Below are 19802 nucleotides of genomic sequence, written 5' to 3' on the forward strand. Positions count from 1 at the left end.
ATGTGAAAAGTAGGAATTGCTTTCGTATGAGTTCCTGGTGAGTTCAGGGCTAAATAACTTAATATGATACTTGTAACTACACTACTGTGCAGTTAGTGCACCCAAGATAAGACAGTCACAGAAATTGCTCTCCAGACAGGGGAAGTAACAAAATACAAATGCCTTGTTACTGTACTTTTCACTATTTTTCTGACAACTTTTTACTTTCACTCTTTAATTTTTTATCTGTACTTTCTACTTATTACATTTTAAAGCCAGGCTTGTTACTTTAGTTTTAATCTGTATTTGGTAGCATGATCAATTTAATTTCTTGTCAACACTGCTGTTGTTATTACACTGTTTTTACTGTTAAGACACGTATGTTATTACACTTTCTACACTGCTATTACACTGATATTACACTGCTATTACACTGCTATGTTGTAATTGTTGTTATTACTCTGTTATTACAAAGGGGTTAGTATGTGTGTTTTGGGGGAAATTAGCAAAGCGGTTAGCATGTGTGTTTTGGAAGAAATTACCAAAGGGGTTAATATGTGTGTTTTGGAAGAAATTACCAAAAGGGGTTAGTATGTGTGTTTTGGGGGGAATTAGCAAAGGGGTTAGCATGTGTGCTTTGGGATAAATTAATTAAGTAAATTTTATAAAAAATAATTTAATTGGTTGGGGGCAATGTTATTATGTTGTTGATACACTGTTACACAGTTGTAATACTTATTACACTGCTATTACACTGCTATTACACTGTTATTAAATTGTTATTGCACGTTTATTACACGTTTATTACGCGTTTATTACATGTTTATTACACTGCTATTACACTGCTATGTTGTTATTATGTTGTTATTAGTCTGTTATTACAAAGGGGTTAGCATGTGTGTTTTGGGGGAAATGACCAAAGGGGTTAGCATGTGTGTTTTGGGGGAAATTACCAAAGGGTTTAGCATGTCTGTTTTGTGGGATTTGTATTTAATTTGATTAAAAATAATTTAATTGGTGGGGGGCAATGTTATTATGTTGTTGATACACTGTTACATAGTTGTAATACTTATTACACTGCTATTACACTGCTATTACACTGCTATTACACTGCTATTACACTGCTATTACACTGTTATTAAACTGTTATTGCACGCTTATTACACATTTATTACATGTTTATTACACATTTATTACACTGCTATTACGCTGCTATGTTGTTATTATGTTGTTCTTACTCTGTTATTACAAAGGGGTTAGCATGTGTGTTTTGAGGGAAATGACCAAAGGGGTTAGCATGTGTGTTTTCGGGGAAATGACCAAAGGGGTTAGCATGTGTGTTTTGGGGGAAATTACCAAAGGGGTTAGTATGTGTGTTTTGGAAGAAATTACCAAAGGGGTTAGCATGTGTGTTTTGTGGGATTTGTATTTAATTTAATAAAAAATAATTTAATTGGTGGGGGGCAATGTTATTATGTTGTTGATACACTGTTACACAGTTGTAATACTTATTACACTGCTATTACACTGCTATTACACTGTTATTAAATTGTTATGGCACGTTTATTACACGTTTATTACGCGTTTATTACATGTTTATTACACATTTATTACACGTTTATTACACTGCTATTACACTGCTATGTTGTTATTATGTTGTTATTACTCTGTTATTACAAAGGGGTTAGTATGTGTGTTTTGGAAGAAATTACCAAAGGGGTTAGCATGTGTGTTTTGGAAGAAATTACCAAAGGGGTTAGCATGTGTGTTTTAAAAGAAATTACCAAAGGGGTTAGCATGTGTGTTTTGTGTGATTTGTATTTAATTTTATAAAAAATAATTTAATTGGTGGGGGGCAATGTTATTATGTTGTTGATACACTGTTACACAGTTGTAATACTTATTACACTGCTATTACACTGTTATTAAATTGTTATTGCACATTTATTACACGTTTATTACGCGTTTATTACATGTTTATTACACATTTATTACACGTTTATTACACTGCTATTACACTGCTATTACACTGCTATGTTGTTATTATGTTGTTATTACTCTGTTATTACAAAGGGGTTAGCATGTGTGTTTTGGGGGAAATGACCAAAGGGGTTAGCATGTGTGTTTTGGGGGAAATGACCAAAGGGGTTAGCATGTCTGTTTTGTGGGATTTGTATTTAATTTTATTAAAAATAATTTAATTGGTGGGGGGCAATGTTATTATGTTGTTGATACACTGTTACATAGTTGTAATACTTATTACACTGCTATTACACTGCTATTACACTGCTATTACACTGCTATTACACTGTTATTAAACTGTTATTAAACTGTTATTGCACGCTTATTACACATTTATTACATGTTTATTACACATTTATTACACTTTTATTACACTGCTATTACACTGCTATGTTGTTATTATGTTGTTATTACTATGTTATTACAAAGGGGTTAGCATGTGTGTTTTGGGGGAAATGACCAAAGGGGTTAGCATGTGTGTTTTGGGGGAAATGACCAAAGGGGTTAGCATGTGTGTTTTGGAAGAAATTACCAAAGGGGTTAGCATGTGTGTTTTAAAAGAAATTACCAAAGGGGTTAGCATGTGTGTTTTGTGTGATTTGTATTTAATTTAATAAAAAATAATTTAATTGGTGTGGGGCAATGTTATTATGTTGTTGATACACTGTTACACAGTTGTAATACTTATTACACTGCTATTACACTGTTATTAAATTGTTATTGCACATTTATTACACGTTTATTACGCGTTTATTACATGTTTATTACACATTTATTACACGTTTATTACACTGCTATTACACTGCTATTACACTGCTATGTTGTTATTATGTTGTTATTACTCTGTTATTACAAAGGGGTTAGCATGTGTGTTTTGGGGGAAATGACCAAAGGGGTTAGCATGTGTGTTTTGGGGGAAATTACCAAAGGGGTTAGCATGTCTGTTTTGTGGGATTTGTATTTAATTTTATTAAAAATAATTTAATTGGTGGGGGGCAATGTTATTATGTTGTTGATACACTGTTACATAGTTGTAATACTTATTACACTGCTATTACACTGCTATTACACTGTTATTAAACTGTTATTAAACTGTTATTGCACGCTTATTACACATTTATTACATGTTTATTACACATTTATTACACTTTTATTACACTGCTATTACACTGCTATGTTGTTATTATGTTGTTATTACTCTGTTATTACAAAGGGGTTAGCATGTGTGTTTTGGGGGAAATGACCAAAGGGGTTAGCATGTGTGTTTTGGGGGAAATGACCAAAGGGGTTAGCATGTGTGTTTTGGGGGAAATGACCAAAGGGGTTAGCATGTGTGTTTTGGAAGAAATTACCAAAGGGGTTAGCATGTGTGTTTTAAAAGAAATTACCAAAGGGGTTAGCATGTGTGTTTTGTGGGATTTGTATTTAATTTAATAAAAAATAATTTAATTGGTGTGGGGCAATGTTATTATGTTGTTGATACACTGTTACACAGTTGTAATACTTATTACACTGCTATTACACTGTTATTAAATTGTTATTGCACGTTTATTACACGTTTATTACGCGTTTATTACATGTTTATTACACATTTATTACACGTTTATTACACTGCTATTACACTGCTATTACACTGCTATGTTGTTATTATGTTGTTATTACTCTGTTATTACAAAGGGGTTAGCATGTGTGTTTTGGGGGAAATGACCAAAGGGGTTAGCATGTGTGTTTTGGGGGAAATTACCAAAGGGGTTAGCATGTGTGTTTTGGGGGAAATTACCAAAGGGGTTAGTATGTGTGTTTCGGAAGAAATTACCAAAGGGGTTAGCATGTGTGTTTTAGAAGAAATTACCAAAGGGGTTAGCATGTGTGTTTTGTGGGATTTGTATTTAATTTTATAAAAAATAATTTAATTGGTGGGGGGCAATGTTATTATGTTGTTGATACACTGTTACACAGTTGTAATACTTATTACACTGCTATTACACTGTTATTAAATAGTTATTGCACGTTTATTACACGTTTATTACGCGTTTATTACATGTTTATTACACATTTATTACACGTTTATTACACTGCTATTACACTGCTATTACACTGCTATGTTGTTATTATGTTGTTATTACTCTGTTATTACAAAGGGGTTAGCATGTGTGTTTTGGGGGAAATGACCAAAGGGGTTAGCATGTGTGTTTTGGGGGAAATTACCAAAGGGGTTAGTATGTGTGTTTCGGAAGAAATTACCAAAGGGGTTAGCATGTGTGTTTTAGAAGAAATTACCAAAGGGGTTAGCATGTGTGTTTTGTGGGATTTGTATTTAATTTAATAAAAATAATTTAATTGGTGTGGGGCAATGTTATTATGTTGTTGATACACTGTTACACAGTTGTAATACTTATTATACTGCTATTACACTGCTATTACACTGCTATTACACTGTTATTAAACTGTTATTGCACGCTTATTACACGTTTATTACACGTTTATTACATGTTTATTACACATTTATTACACGTTTATTACACTGCTATTACACTGCTATGTTGTTATTATGTTGTTATTACTCTGTTATTACAAAGGGGTTAGCATGTGTGTTTTGGGGGAAATGACCAAAGGGGTTAGCATGTGTGTTTTGGGGGAAATTACCAAAGGGGTTAGTATGTGTGTTTCGGAAGAAATTACCAAAGGGGTTAGCATGTGTGTTTTAGAAGAAATTACCAAAGGGGTTAGCATGTGTGTTTTGTGGGATTTGTATTTAATTTTATAAAAAATAATTTAATTGGTGGGGGGCAATGTTATTATGTTGTTGATACACTGTTACACAGTTGTAATACTTATTACACTGCTATTACACTGTTATTAAATTGTTATTGCACGTTTATTACACGTTTATTACGCGTTTATTACGCGTTTATTACATGTTTATTACACATTTATTACACGTTTATTACACTGCTATTACACTGCTATTACACTGCTATGTTGTTATTATGTTGTTATTACTCTGTTATTACAAAGGGGTTAGCATGTGTGTTTTGGGGGAAATGACCAAAGGGGTTAGCATGTGTGTTTTGGGGGAAATGACCAAAGGGGTTAGCATGTGTGTTTTGGGGGAAATTACCAAAGGGGTTAGTATGTGTGTTTTAGAAGAAATTACCAAAGGGGTTAGCATGTGTGTTTTGTGGGATTTGTATTTAATTTAATAAAAAATAATTTAATTGGTGGGGGGCAATGTTATTATGTTGTTGATACACTGTTACACAGTTGTAATACTTATTACACTGCTATTACACTGCTATTACACTGTTATTAAACTGTTATTGCACGCTTATTACACGTTTATTACACGTTTATTACATGTTTATTACACATTTATTACACGTTTATTACACTGCTATTACACTGCTATGTCGTTATTATGTTGTTATTACTCTGTTATTACAAAGGGGTTAGCATGTGTGTTTTGGGGGAAATTACCAAAGGGGTTAGTATGTGTGTTTTGGAAGAAATTACCAAAAGGGTTAGTATGTGTGTTTTGGAAGAAATTACCAAAGGGGAAATTACCAAAGGGGTTAGTATGTGTGTTTTGGAAGAAATTACCAAAATGGTTAGTATGTGTGTTTTGGAATAAATTACCAAAGGGGTCAGCATGTGTGTTTTGGGGGAAATTAGCAAAGGGCTTAGCATGTGTGTTTTGGAAGAAATTAGCAAAGGGGTTAGCATGTGTGTTTTGGAAGAAATTACCAAAGGGGTCAGCATGTGTGTTTTGGGGGAAATTACAAAAAGGGGAAATTAGCAAAGGGGTTAGTATGTGTGTTTTGGGGGAAATTAGCAAAGGGCTTAGCATGTGTGTTTTGGAAGAAATTAGCAAAGGGGTTAGCATGTGTGTTTTGGGGGAAATTACCAAAGGGGTTAGTATGTGTGTTTTGTGGGATTTGTATTTAATTTTATAAAAAATTATTTAATTGGTGGGGGGCAATATTATGTTGTTGATACACTGTTACACAGTTGTAAGACTTATTACACTGCTATTACACATTTATTATAATATTATTACGCTTTTATCACACTATCGTTACTGTGATTACACTGTTGCAAAGACTGAACTTCAGTAGATATTTATGGTATCCGTACTTAACAATTGAGAACTTTTGGCTAAAACAGGTAGTAGTAGTAATGGCTACTTTTTACTGTCAGAGCCCATACTTCTTTAACTTGAGTGAAAAAGTGTAAGTGTCAGTAATTTAAGTCTTTTTAAACATGCGTATCTGTGCTGTATTTGATGGGTGTGTGTCCTGTACCATCTCTGCTGCTCTCAAGACTGTCTCGTTTTTTCTGCGTTGCAATTAGGGACGAGTACTTGATGAGAAAGGCCTTCATGGATTTGACCTTAACAAATAAGGACTCTCGTCATTGGTTGGTGGGGCTTGAACTTTAGACTGGTGGTCCAATAGGTGAGGTTGTGTCAGGTCCTCATGAGTCCTTCTGGGTAACGAGACTAATACTGACCCCCACAGCAAACTCACAATGCTACTTAAGGTTAATGTTTTACACACCCTCAAATGACATCTCTACAGCTGCTTTGTGATGTGAAGTTTAACAAGACAGCGCACTTCTAGTTAACAAATGAGGCCTAACTGTTTTAGCGGTTACAGTTTTTCTCGATTGCTAACACACAAAAATGGTATGTGTAAGCCATCCCCACAAAACCAAAACCCAGCAGAAAGACCATGTACCCCAATCTTTACACACAATTGACCCTTTTTGACACATTTCTCAGGTTCATTCACACTTCTTTACAAAAGTCTAAACACACCTCTTATTTTAAGACACAATTATCACCATTATGTCATTCAGAAAACACTGCCATTTGATAAATAAACCCAAAACAGCGCAATTCAAACAACCTTAACAACCAATTATCCATGTGTAAGCACTAACAAGCAAATATACTCAACAAGCAATCAGGGGTTTGGAATGAATACAAAGTTAAGCTGATCTGTACTTTGAAATCATGGATGCTAATATCAGAAGAAAAGGAAGAATTGTCCAAATGAGAGGAGGTGGACAAGGGAGAGGAAGAGGCAGAGGCAGAGGAAGAAGAACAACAATCTCAAATGAGATCCGTGCCACACTATGACAGAAATCCCTATGACAGAACAACCTTCTCCAAGCCATGGAAGAAGCTTGTGGGGACATTGCTCTTGAGTCTTGTCAGGGATGGCTCAGGCATTCAGGGGCATTTCCCCTGCTGTTTGGCTAGAGAAAACATTGCCTGTGAAGTTGAGGAAAATCTCTGGCCTGACCCTGGTCAGAGATAGGATGCTGACCCACAATGAACAGTACTGTACTCAAGCTCTGTTACCCAGGCAACAATTATTTGTTTATTTCCTTGTTTTCTTAGCCTTTGTTCCCCAAATTACAATTTAGAGCAATATATTTGTGTTGTTGACTAAAAGTACTACTATTTGTATACTGTGACCACTACAGTAACAAGAGCTCAAAATGCAATTGCTGTATAATGTAAATAGAAAATAAACAGCCTGTAAGAAGGACAATTGCAGTAATTGTGAATTTATGACATGTCAAACTCATGAGGTGGAACATATCTAAAATTCAAGGACACGTTATAGTCAATGGTTCTTGAAAACCTTTTTATAATAGTGTTTTCAAATCCCCCCAGCAGTGTCTAAAGGGTATTCAGAAGGTTGAATTTATTTGAGGGCTTTGTGTGCATTTTGAATGCAAAGTTAGGTTTATACGACATATGGTTTTGACTACAGTGTTTGATTTTGGGTCAAAAGTCAAGGGTTTGGCCAAAACAGTGTAAGTATGAAGATGTGTGTTTAGAGTTTGGAGAAAACACAGTACACATTCAAGAAATGTGTCTTAGCAATTGAGAAAAACTGTAATCTGCACCTTGTGTAAAACAATGGCTACACAATAAACATCAAAACTAAGCACTTGACCAAGATTTTTGATCAGCTCTATATGTTATGCTTTCATGAACAGGTTTCCAATTTTGTAAAGCCTCAAAACATCTAATGTCTCCTAATACAATATGGTTCAACTTAATAACACCACATCTCGGTATAATTTGCTCGTTTTTTTATTTAGCAGATTTTGAATACAATGACAAGGTCCATCATTAGGAAACAAATTCAAACACTGTTCCTACTACGGTTCACAGACAGACAGAGAGAGAGAGAGAGACTGTGAAAAACAGATCACAACCATCATTACGTCAACAACAGAGCCAGATAGCTTCTGTCAAGGCGTCTGCACTTCCTGGCTACAAGAAAGAGAGAGAGGAAAAGAGAGAGCGAGCAAGAAAATAGACCAGAAACAAACCCTTCCTACATAAACATCATTAAACTGTGATATCACAGAGATATACACCGAAAACTAAAAAATAAGATCATTCAGGATTATTTCCCCTCTTCGAAGCTCTGTCTATAGCTTTAAAATATACTCCATTTACACTTTTTATTTATTTTTCAACATTTAGTTTCATGTACATGCCATTGATTGATAAAGTATTTCTCTGTAAAACAACAAACTGTGTCAAAACAGAGAGGAGCATGATTAGCAGGGGAAGGAAGGCAGCGATCTGGAAGCTGGCTGGAGGTTTAACATGGCAGTCAACGCAAGTTGGCAAAAACAGGAAGATGGTAAGAAAGACAGTGATGAAGCAACATAGAGGGAATAGATGGTCACTGTTGCATGATGGGAGATGTAGTTCAACACTAGCATGTCACTAGTGGGGCAGAGATGGGGGGGGGGGGGACACAGCAAAAGGCCATTGACAGAAACGGAGGGATGGATACAAAGTAGAACGGTTTCAATGCTTGTTTAGTTTATTTCTGTGTTTGTTGTTGTGTTTTTCGTCTTCCGATGAGCGCGTCTCGTCTCCCGGTCTCAGGAATGCTGCAGGGGGGCGTGGCCTCAGGGGGGCGTGGCCTCAGCGCCTGTAGCCAAACTCATCTGCGTCGTCGGCCCTGAAGTCCCCGTAGCGCCAGATGTTCAGCTGAGGAGGAGGAGAGGAGGACGTTTAGAACACCGTCATGACGCGACAGCCAGAGAGAGAGAGAGAGAAAGAGGGCCGTGTCTTTAAGTGGCCAGTCAACTACCACCTGACATTACGTGTTCAATGGTCGAAGGGGGAGAGAGGAAGAGAGAGGTGGGAGAGAAGAAGAGAGAGAGGGAGGACTGTCGTCACCCCTCACTAAGAACGAGGGTGCATCATCATTTAATCCTTCCCTTTGTGCTTGCCCAGACAGGCTGGGAGGCCTCCCCCCCTCCTCCCCCTCCTCCCCCCTCCTCCCCCTCATCATTAGATTCACATTCAGACTCTCCGCCTCATGAGCCGTCTCAACGCTCCGCTGCTAAACGCTCCGTGTGTGTGATGGGGAGGGAGTGTGTGAGTGTGTAAGGGTGTGATGGCAGGCCAGACTGGCGTGTACTGTGTACACGTACATGTGTGTGTGTTGGAGTGGATTTTAAGGTGTGTGTGTGTGAGTGAGATGTTTAAGGTGTCACTGCCCCCCCTCCCCTCATCAGCTGGGTATTCAACTGTTACCGTGGTGATTCACAGCTAATTAACGCCGATGCTAATTACAGCTAGTGGTTAGCAGGCCTTCTCCCCTCTCGTCGCTCTCACAATCACTCTCGCTCAATACCCTGCTCTGTCTCTGATTGGGTGACTGTCTTGGCGTGGCTCGATGTGATTGGCCAGTTCATGTGCGAGGAAGTGATTGGTCCAGGTGGCAGGCTGGAGGTGGGGCCGAGGCTCGGTCCAGGAGGACCCCGACGCCTCCAAAACAAGCAGGACGTGACTGGATACATTAAATGAGATGGCTTTAGGAATAGGGGATAAAGTGACCTTTTAAACAGCTTTACTGTCATGACTTCATTTCCTGTGTGGGCGGGGAGGTAAGTAGGGATGGTGGCAATGTGCTTTTGGAACAAACACCTATTTTTCCGAGCCAACATCCCAACTGGCTAGTGCAGCTTGTGATGCGTGTGATTGGACGCCAGCGTCAGGTGCCATGTGATTGGACCTAAGCTGTCCTGTTGGGCGGGGGACCTGTGTGGCATACGGCCTCCTCTTTCTCTCCCCCTCTCCTTCTCTCTCCCTCCCCCTCCCCCTCTCTCCTTCTCTCCCCCTCCATGTGGGGCATGCAGACTGGGCAAAAGTCCATATAGGACACATGAGGCTGCCAGAGAAATGTTACGTTTTCACAACACACACTGTGTGTGAGAGTGTGGTTGTGTATGAGTGGATAAACAGTCCCCCTCTCTACATTGTTGTAGTGAGTGCACACAGAGGGGGAGATGGAAGGAAAGAGAGACAGAGAGAGATAAGTAGCGTGACGGCTTAATAAGATCATATTTTGAGAGAGAAATCAGAACTTACCCGTGCACTCTTGGCAGACTCTTGTCCAATCAGGAACTCAGTCACCTGGGGGGGGGGGGGAGGGGTGATGGGGAGGGGGGGGGGAGGGGTGATGGGGAGGGGGGGGGGGGAGGGGTGATGGGGAGGGGGGGGGGAGGGGTGATGGGGAGGGGGGGGGGGAGGGGTGATGGGGAGGGGGGGGGGAGGGGTGATGGGGAGGGGGGGGGGGAGAGAGGGAAGATTGTGGTGTTAAGGGCTGTAACAGAGGGAGTCAGATGGCTGAGCGGTGAGGGAGTCGGGCTAGTAATCTGAAGGTTGCCAGTTCGATTCCCAGCCTACCAAATGACGTTGTGTCCTTGGGCAAGGCACTTCACCCTACTTGCTTTGGGGGGAATGTCCCTGTACTTACTGTAAGTCGCTCTGGATAAGAGCGTCTGCTAAATGAGTAAATGTAAAATGTAACAGGACACGATGCAGTGTGAGGACCATCCTGCCAAATCTCATCAAGGAGGATGCAGTATTCCCTCACACACACACACACAATGTCTCTCACACACACACACACACTCTCTCTCACACACACACTCTCTCTCACACACACACACATAGTATCGACAGGTCACAGTCAGAGCAAACTAACAGGGTCGTCTCCAGATGGACAGGGGACATGCTGGTCACCGCCCTGGGCCAGCCTGGTCACCACCCTGGGCCAGCCTGGTCACCAGCCTGGTCACAGGCCTGGTCACCGTGAGGCTGGGCTAGCCACAACACAGAGGTAATCAGGGTGTCTCTGCGCGGCTCAGACACACCTGAGCTCTCCCTGGGTGAGGAAGGGTTTCTAATCAGGGAGCATTCACACACACAGACACACACACACAGACAGACACACACACACAGACACACACACATAGACACACACACACACACACAGACACACACGACAGCTAACTGCAGAGTGAGGATTCAGCACTGAGGTTTAATTGCTTAGCTAGCTGGTGTAAACTGGTTGATTTGATAGAGACACTGAACACGGTCTTAGATTAGAAACAAATAACAACCAACAGCTAGAGTGTTCATGTGTGTGTGTGTGTGTGTGTGTGTCCTTGTGTGGGTCAGAGAAAGAGAGGCTATGTGTGTTAGTGTATGTGACATCAAACTGCCCCAAACCCATGAAACACCCACTAAAGACATCATAGAGGATGGACACAGTATTAACCAATCACAGTTCATCCAGGGAAAGTGAGGAGGAGAGAGGGGAGAGAGGGGAGGAGGTAAGTGGGAGAGGGGGGGAGGTAAGGGGGAGAGGGGGAGGTAAGGGGGAGAGGGGGGGCTGAGTGTGTAGCTGGATGACCCCACAGAGCACCATATGCCCGGCAGATGCCTTAGAAACAGGACAGAGCCAGACTGAGGGAGCACTGGGACCAGCCAGTTAGGAGAGAGGGAGAGAGAGAGAGGGGGAGAGAGAGAGAGAGGGAGGGAGAGAGGGAGAGAGATGGAGATAGAGGGGGAGAGGGATGGAAGGAAGGAGGGAGGGACGGAGAGGTGTTGACTGGGTCTTCTAAGAGGAAGTACTGCAGGTACAGATCTGGTGGTTTGGTGATATTTCCCGTTATGTATATGCTTATGTGGTGTTCCTTTGGGTCATTGTGATGAACACAGGTGGTGTGTGTGTGCTGAGTACAGCTGGTGTGTGTGTGTGAGGACGGCAGGTGTCTGACAGGGTGTGTGTGTGAATCTGGTGCGTAGGTGAGATCCCTTGTGTGTGAATGTGTTTAAGATGAGCTTTTCAAACAGGGCTGTGAACAGGGAGGCATCCAGAACGTTCCGTCTCTGCCGCCACGGCGACGGAAGATCTGGACGACGACCTCATGCAGCCGTTACCTCCATGCGTTCCTCGTTAGTGACAATAACAGGCTGCTCACGCCCCCACTTATCTCTGAAAACCCTCGTCCTCACACACGGTACACACAAACATCCCCTCGTCCTCACACACGGTACACACAAACATCCCCTCGTCCTCACACACGGTACACACAAACATCCCCTCGTCGTCCACACACACACACCACACACACACATACACTCCAGTCATCATCCAAAATCACTGTGTGCTTTTGAGAAGCTATGCATGCTACTAGCCAGCAGACTGGTGTTCCTCTGCGGAGGCTCGCTAAGGGAACACAGAACCGTTTCCCTGTCTTCCTTATTGTTTGTGAGGGGGTGTGAGGGGGTGTGTGACGGGTGTGTGAGGGTGTGTGAGGGGTGTGTGTTAGCAGATATGAACGTGCATGCTGTTCAGATCTCCAACGGCCACTTAGAGGCAAGGATTGCAGCATCGTCCTGGAAATCACTCCTCACTGGCTCCCTGCAGCACAATAACACAGCCTAGCAAGGAACTACACTTCCCAGGAGGCCTCCCTTCACTGCCCTGCACTGCAATTAAACTTCAATAGAGGAACTACACTTCCCACGAGGCATGCCATCAGAACCCACCTCCCCGGCATTACAGCAGCATTGTGAGGAAACTACAGTTCCCAGGAGGCATCAGGTTTTTTTTTGTACCTGACTGGATGGCTACACCGTGAGCTGGACAGAGCCACACTTCCCACGAGGCAGTGTGTGTGTGTGTGCGCGCATCAGTGCCTTAACACTTGATTTCCCCCGAGTCATTTCATCTGTGCATGGCACACTGCAGGTACAACTACACTTCCCACAAAGCACCTCACCTTCGGCACAGTTCCACCAGACTGGAGAAGCTCTGCGTTCCTCGCCTTGTCTGTTCCTCTCAGAACGATGACGGCGTAACTCAAATAACTTTAGAGAAGCAACTACACTTCCCAGAAGGCACCTCATCTGTTGGGGGAACTTGAGCTTAGTGGTGAAAAAGCCTCCGTCGCTCCCTCCTCAGACCCCTCTCACACCAGGACCAACAAGAAGACGACTTGAAAAGAGGTAAACAAACTGTGAAAAAACTGTTTCCCATGAGGCATCTCATGTGCAGCCTCAGACTGGCTCCTCACAGCTGCTCCACCACAAGCTCCTTCTGCTCCACGCACGCACGCACACACACACACACACACACACACACACACACACACACACACACACACACACACACACACACACACACACACACACACACACACACACACACACACACACACACACACACACACACACACACACACACACACACACACACACACACACACACACACACACACACACACACACACTCACTCTCACTCTCACTCTCACTCTAATAGACACACTCACAGCCACTCTAAGTTCTGTTCATTCCCAGATCAATCCCTGGCCTGCAGTGCTGGTAGACAGGGCAGGGCTGTGCTGAGGCTGTGCTAGTGATGGATAGTAATCAGCCACAGTCTCACTGTTTGTAATTGAATGTAATTAGCAGTGGGGAGATTATTAGCTTGTAAAGCTAATGAACTTTGGGCAGCGCTGGTGCCTGCAGGACTGATTGTCCGTGACGTGAAGATGTCGGGCAATCTCTCTCAGGATGTCGGTCCTCCTTCTGCGGCAGGGCGGGTTAGTGAGGGGGGGCGGGGTTAGTGAGGGTGGGCGGGGTTAGTGAGGGTGGGCGGGGTTAGTGAGGGGGGGCGGGGTTAGTGAGGGGGAGCGGGGTTAGTGAGGGGGGGGGGTGTTAGTGAGGGGGGGCGGGGTTAGTGAGGGGGGGGGCGGGGTTAGTGAGGGGGGGCGGGGTTAGTGAGGGGGGGCGGGGTGAGGCTGACGGGGGAACGAGGTCCTTTCAATCGCAACGATACATAATTAACGCTAAATAGATAACATCTGAGATGATGTCTTATTGATTGTAGCGTACAACAGCATTGATCCTGGACACAGTAAGAGGGCCTTACAAGGGTCACGTTTTATAGAGGAAGGTTAATGTTGTCCTCCAGAACACTCCGCACACACACACACACACTCACTCACTCACACACACACACACGCACACACACACACACAGCATCACTGTCAGGTGACCAGGCTCTGGTCTACAGGTGTAACATGACGAGGTCTGAATCAGGTGCCACACCCAACAGCTGGGATGATACGCTTTCCCTACTCACACACACACATTAAGTTATGAATATGCTGTTCATACCTCCCTTTGATATGTCCTTCAAAAGGAAAGTAATCTAGGTTGAGATGTGTGCGTGCTCACGTGTGTTACCCTGAGGGAGAAATAGTGTGTGTGTGTGTGTGTGTGTGCATGAGAGTGTGTGTGTGCATGAGAGAATGTGTGCATTGGTGTGAGTGTGAGCGTGCGTGAGAGAGAGTGTGTGCATGAAAGAGAGCTAGGCTTACAGGGCAGGATTGAGAGTGCGCTGCGTAAATAATTACCATTAACAGCATTTTAAATCACATCTCATTTAGGAGGGAATGAAAGGTCTGATCCACAGCGTTTACTTTGATTCGGGGGATTATAATTTATCATGGCGCTCTCAAAGACATGCAAATTCAACATGCCGTCCTGCCTGAGAACTGCAGAACTATCTACTGGAAAACCTCTCTGGGCTGGAGAGGTGGAGGGAGAGAGGGAGAGAGGGGGAAGGAGAGGGGGAGAGAGGGAGAAGGAGAGGGGGAGAGAGGGAGAAGGAGAGGGGGAGAGAGGTGGAGGGAGAGAGGGGGAAGGAGAGGGGGAGAGAGGGAGAAGGAGAGGGGGAGAGAGGTGGAGGGAGAGAGGGGGAAGGAGAGGGGGAGAGAGGTGGAAGGAGAGGGGGAGAGAGGTGGATGGAGAGGGGGAGAGAGGTGGATGGAGAGGGAAGGAGAGGGGGAGAGAGGGGGAAGGAGAGAGGGAGAAGGAGAGGGGGAGAGAGGGGGAAGGAGAGAGGGAGAAGGAGAGGGGGAGAGAGGGGGAAGGAGAGAGGGAGAAGGAGAGGGGGAGAGAGGGGGAAGGAGAGGGGGAAGAAGAGGGGGAAGGAGAGGGGGAGAGAGGGGAAAGGAGAGAGGGAGAAGGAGAGGGGGAGAGAGGGGGAAGGTGAAAGAGGAGAGCGATGTTGCTTGGGCAGAGAAGGATGGTGAAGGAGTGAGACAGGAAAGCAGGGTGGGAGGTGAGAGAGAGAGAGGAGCCAGCAGGGAGAGGGTAAGTGAGCAGATGAGAGATGGAGGAGAGAGACATCAGGAGGCAGGATGAGAGGAGAGAGGGGGAGGGGGGCAGTGTTCCAGGGTGGCGTACTGCCACTCCAGAGAGCAGAAGGGGGGGAGGGGGGTCAGTGTCATGGCTGTCCCTAAAGATGGCATCTGATGCAGGCCTGGGAGGGGGGGGAGCTTCATCATCACTCTATCAGACACCACATGGTCACATACTCGGGGTGAGAAGTGGGGTGTGAGCGTCTACAAAACAGCTCAAGTACGTTTTAGAGTGCCGGCCCCCGCTCTGCCTGCCCCCGCTCTGCCTGCCCCCGCTCTGCCTGCCCCCGCTCTGCCTGCCCCCGCTCTGCCTGCCCCCGCTCTGCCGGCCCCCGCTCTGCCGGCCCCCGCTCTGCCTGCCCCCGCTCTGCCTGCCCCGGCTCTGCCTGCCCCCGCTCTGCCGGCCCCCGCTCTGCCTGCCCCTGCTCTGCCGGCCCCCGCTCTGCCTGCCCCCGCTCTGCCTGCCCCTGCTCTGCCGGCCCCCGCTCTGCCTGCCCCCGCTCTGCCTGCCCCTGCTCTGCCGGCCCCCGCTCTGCCGGCCCCTGGGTGTTGAGCTCTCTGAGGGCTGACAGCTCCAGACAGAAGCAGAGCTGATGTGTAGGAGCTCATCTGGTCCAGCCTGGTAATGGCAGGTTGGGACCTTCTGGATAGTGGCCATCATGGTGAGGCTGAGATGAAAGATGTGAAACTGTCCTTTTGACCGCTGAACACCAGCCCTGGCTTTTAGGAGAGTGTGTGTGAGTCAGTGATGAGGACTGACAGATGAATGTATAACCATCAGATGTGTTCCTGACCTGTTGACTCTGTAGTGTTGATCCAGCTGCAGGCTAGGTAATACCACCGAATCCTCATCTGTATAACAGCAAAACCTTGTTCCCTCAACAGGATTAGAATCTAATTTAACATGCCTTCACATGGTATTAACTACAGGAAAGTAATAATGTTACTCTCCTGTTAATTTTAAATATATATATTATATGTATTATATTTTTATCTGGCCATTATATTTTATTACTTTGTTGATAACGTAAAATATCACTCCAACAATGATGTTGGAGCCGCGCTGGCAGAGCGCTGGGAGCCCGTAAACATGCTGGCCGTGCTTCCTGGCCAGTGATGTATGCTGTGGTTTACTGCGCCTGACTTGAGCCACACTGCAGGCCTCATCTCTTTATCTCTCCTCCTCGGCCGGGCTCCAGCTCGCCCTCTTCTCTCTCTCTTTCTCTCGCTCCATCCCCTCCATCGCTCTCTTTTCATTAGACTCCCTCTCTCCCTCCTCCCATCTCTCTCGCTCTTCCTATTCTGGTCTACTGGTACCTTACAACATCTACCTCAGAACATCTACCTCAGAACATCTACCTCAGAAGATCTACCTCAGAACATCTACCTCAGAACAGAGGGAGGGGAGAGAGGAGGGTTTAAATATGGTTCAAATTGGGACAGAAGGTCAAAAAGGAATTAATTACAGAATCCTTCCATCTTGCCCAACAACTAATACATTTCACACACATGGTTACTCACCAGTGCACAGCTTGGCAAGTTTCTTCCTATATAATAAATGAATGAAGAAAAAAAAAGATGATCTGGTGGTGAGAGAGGGAGAGACAGATGGAGGGAGTATAGAGCGAGGGAGGAGGAGGAGAGCTGACCTCCAAGTAATGGGCCTCCCAGCCCTCAGGAGGCCCTCAGCCTCCCAGCCCTCAGGAGGCCCTCAGCCTCCCAGCCCTCAGGAGGCCTTCAGCCTCCCAGCCTCCAGGAGGCCCTCAGCCTCCCAGCCTCCAGGAGGCCTTCAGCCTCCCAGCCTCCAGGAGGCCCTCAGCCTCCCAGCCTCCAGGAGGCCGTCAGCCTCCCAGCCCCCAGGAGGCCCTCAGCCTCCCAGCCCTCAGGAGGCCGTCAGCCTCTAAAAAGCTAGCTGATCCTGCAGCCTTTGTTCCACACATGTCTATTGGGCTCTTTTAACGGGGGGCTATAATCAGCGTCTCCAGGGTTTATGGTCCCAGGGGGGGAGGTCAGGCCTGGTGGGTGCTCAGCCTGATAGTGAGGGGTGGGGGGGGGTCTGGGCGGGGGGGTGGTGGGGGGTCTGGGCGGGGGGTGGTGGGGGGGGGGTCTGGGCGGGGGGGTGGTGGGGGGTCTGGGCGGAGAGGGGGGGGTCTGCAGAAGCTTTCATTGGTTGTAACCTTTCAGATGGCGTGTTGTAACTAACCTGAAAAGGGGTCCGCTTCAGTGGTGTGCGAGGAGGAGGGGGAGAGACACATAGGAGAGGGTGTGATGTTGTTATAATGTTAGTGCTCCTCTGTCACTGTGTGTGTGTGTGTGTTGGTAAGCATATGAGAGTGTATATTCCTCTAGGCCCATTAGTGTTACACTGTGAATGCCAATTTGTAAGTAAACGACAGAGCAGAGTGATGGTGGCGTGTACGAGCAGTAATTGCTGCAGGAATAAATATCTCCGTTTGCCTTTATCTTTCATTTACAGAGCGGCTTTGAGTCTGCGGGAGGAATTAGCATAACGAGGTATGCTTTATAATATTACAAAATGGCCGCCGTCACAGAAGGAGAGAGAGAGAGGGAAGGGGGAGAGAGAGATTGAGAGTGAGAGAGGACTGCTGAGGGGGGTGGGGGGGAGAGATGTTCTGAAAGGAGAAGATGCATCACTTCCACTAGCCTTCATATCCTCATTGTAAAATAGGTGTGTACTCAGCCAAGACGCTAGCGCTAATGTATCAGGGGATGCACCAGCGTTAGCGCAAAGCTAACAGAGAGGTACCCAGGCTAGCGCCCAGCTTAGCTGCATGACGGAGCTCCAAGTATCCACTCAACTCTGAGATTAGCCTATGCTAATGCTAATACTTTGGAAGGATCTTCTTGAGACATTAACTCTAATTCTCTGTTTAACTGCACAGATTATCTCCCTCTGGTTCCCAGGGACAATACAAGGTCTTTGCTACCGCCAACGGCTCTGCGGCCTGCGACCCACGAAGAAGAAACTGTAGTTCTTTCTCTCACACACACACACACACGTTTGTTTTCCTATCAACCAGTCAAAATTGTATCCTCCAACCACTACCGCTAACCCTAATCTCAACCCTTAATGTAATTGTAACCTAAAACCACCAGGGAAAAAAAGCATTTGAAGATCAGCAAAAGTGCTCAACAAGGTCGTTTTTCACGTTTTATTATACTTGTGAGGACATTTGGGTCCGCAAGGGTAGTTAAACAAGACCACACACACACCCTGACTCCTCCCCCTTACCATCTTCTGCAGGTGCTTCTCCTTGCGTATCTCCACCATCACCATGCCCTCCTTCACCAGGCCCAGGCCCACGTCCTCCTTGGAGTCTGAGAACTGCAGGGTGACGTGGGGACAGGACACCCCGCTGTACTCCACGTTCAGCAGACACTGGCTGTTCTGGATGTCCCTCACCAGACTGTCCACCACGTCCCCCTGGTGTCATCTGGAGGGGGGGGGGGCAGGGGAGGAGGAGAGGGGGGGGAGGAGAGAGAGAGAGGGGGGGGAGGAAGAGAGAGAGGGGGGGGGAGGAGAGAGAGGGGGGGGGGAGGGGAGAGAGAGAGGGGGGGGAGGAGAGAGAGAGAGGGGGGGGGGAGGAGAGAGAGAGAGGGGGGAAGGAGGAGAGGGGGGGGGAGGAGAGAGAGAGAGGGGGGGGAGGAGAGAGAGAGAGGGGGGGAAGGAGGAGAGGGGGGGGGAGGAGAGAGAGAGGGGGGGGGGAGGAGAGAGAGAGAGGGGGGGGAGGAGAGAGGGGAGAGGGGGGGGGAGGAGAGAGAGAGAGGGGGGGGAAGGAGGAGAGGGGGGGGGAGGATGGGGAGGGGGGGGGGAGGAGTGAGGGGAGGAGAAGGGGAAGGAGGAGAGGGGGGGGGAGGAGAGAGAGAGAGGGGGGGGGGAGGCAGGGGAGGAGTGAGGGGAGAGAAGGGGAAGGAGGAGGGGGGGGGAGGAGAGAGAGAGAGGGGGGGGGGCAGGGGAAGGGTGGAGAGATAGGAGCGAGTGAGAAAGACAGAGAGAAGAGGGGGCAGAGGTCATGAAGGAAGGCGGATGGAGGAACAGGGGAGGAGAGGGGGAGGAGATGGAAGGAGAGGGGGAGGAGATGGGAAGGAGAGGGGAGAGAAGGGAAGGAGAGGGGGAGGAGATGGGAAGGAGAGGGGGAGGAGATGAAGGTTGATTAGTATGCAACAAAGGTTGCCTGCTTGGTACTGGACACACAGAGTAATGTATGCACACAGCAGAGTCCACAGACAT

General features: G+C 46.0%; 1 protein-coding gene across 1 annotated transcript in view; it reads right to left on the reverse strand.

The window, feature by feature from the left end:
- Positions 1 to 8094: 8094 nt before the first annotated feature.
- The window catches only part of LOC136960438 (staphylococcal nuclease domain-containing protein 1-like), a 14573-nt gene continuing 2865 nt past the window's right edge, over positions 8095 to 19802 (reverse strand). Inside the window, exons 3-5 of the mRNA XM_067254935.1 lie at positions 18804 to 19000; positions 10418 to 10462; positions 8095 to 9028 (exon numbers count right to left, since the gene is read on the reverse strand). Coding sequence (XP_067111036.1) covers positions 8963 to 9028; positions 10418 to 10462; positions 18804 to 19000 — 308 coding nt within the window. The 3' untranslated portion in view covers positions 8095 to 8962. The remainder of the gene's footprint in view (positions 9029 to 10417; positions 10463 to 18803; positions 19001 to 19802) is intronic.

The sequence above is a fragment of the Osmerus mordax genome, chromosome 17 (assembly GCF_038355195.1).
Source record: "Osmerus mordax isolate fOsmMor3 chromosome 17, fOsmMor3.pri, whole genome shotgun sequence".
Classification (NCBI taxonomy): Eukaryota; Metazoa; Chordata; class Actinopteri; order Osmeriformes; family Osmeridae; genus Osmerus; species Osmerus mordax.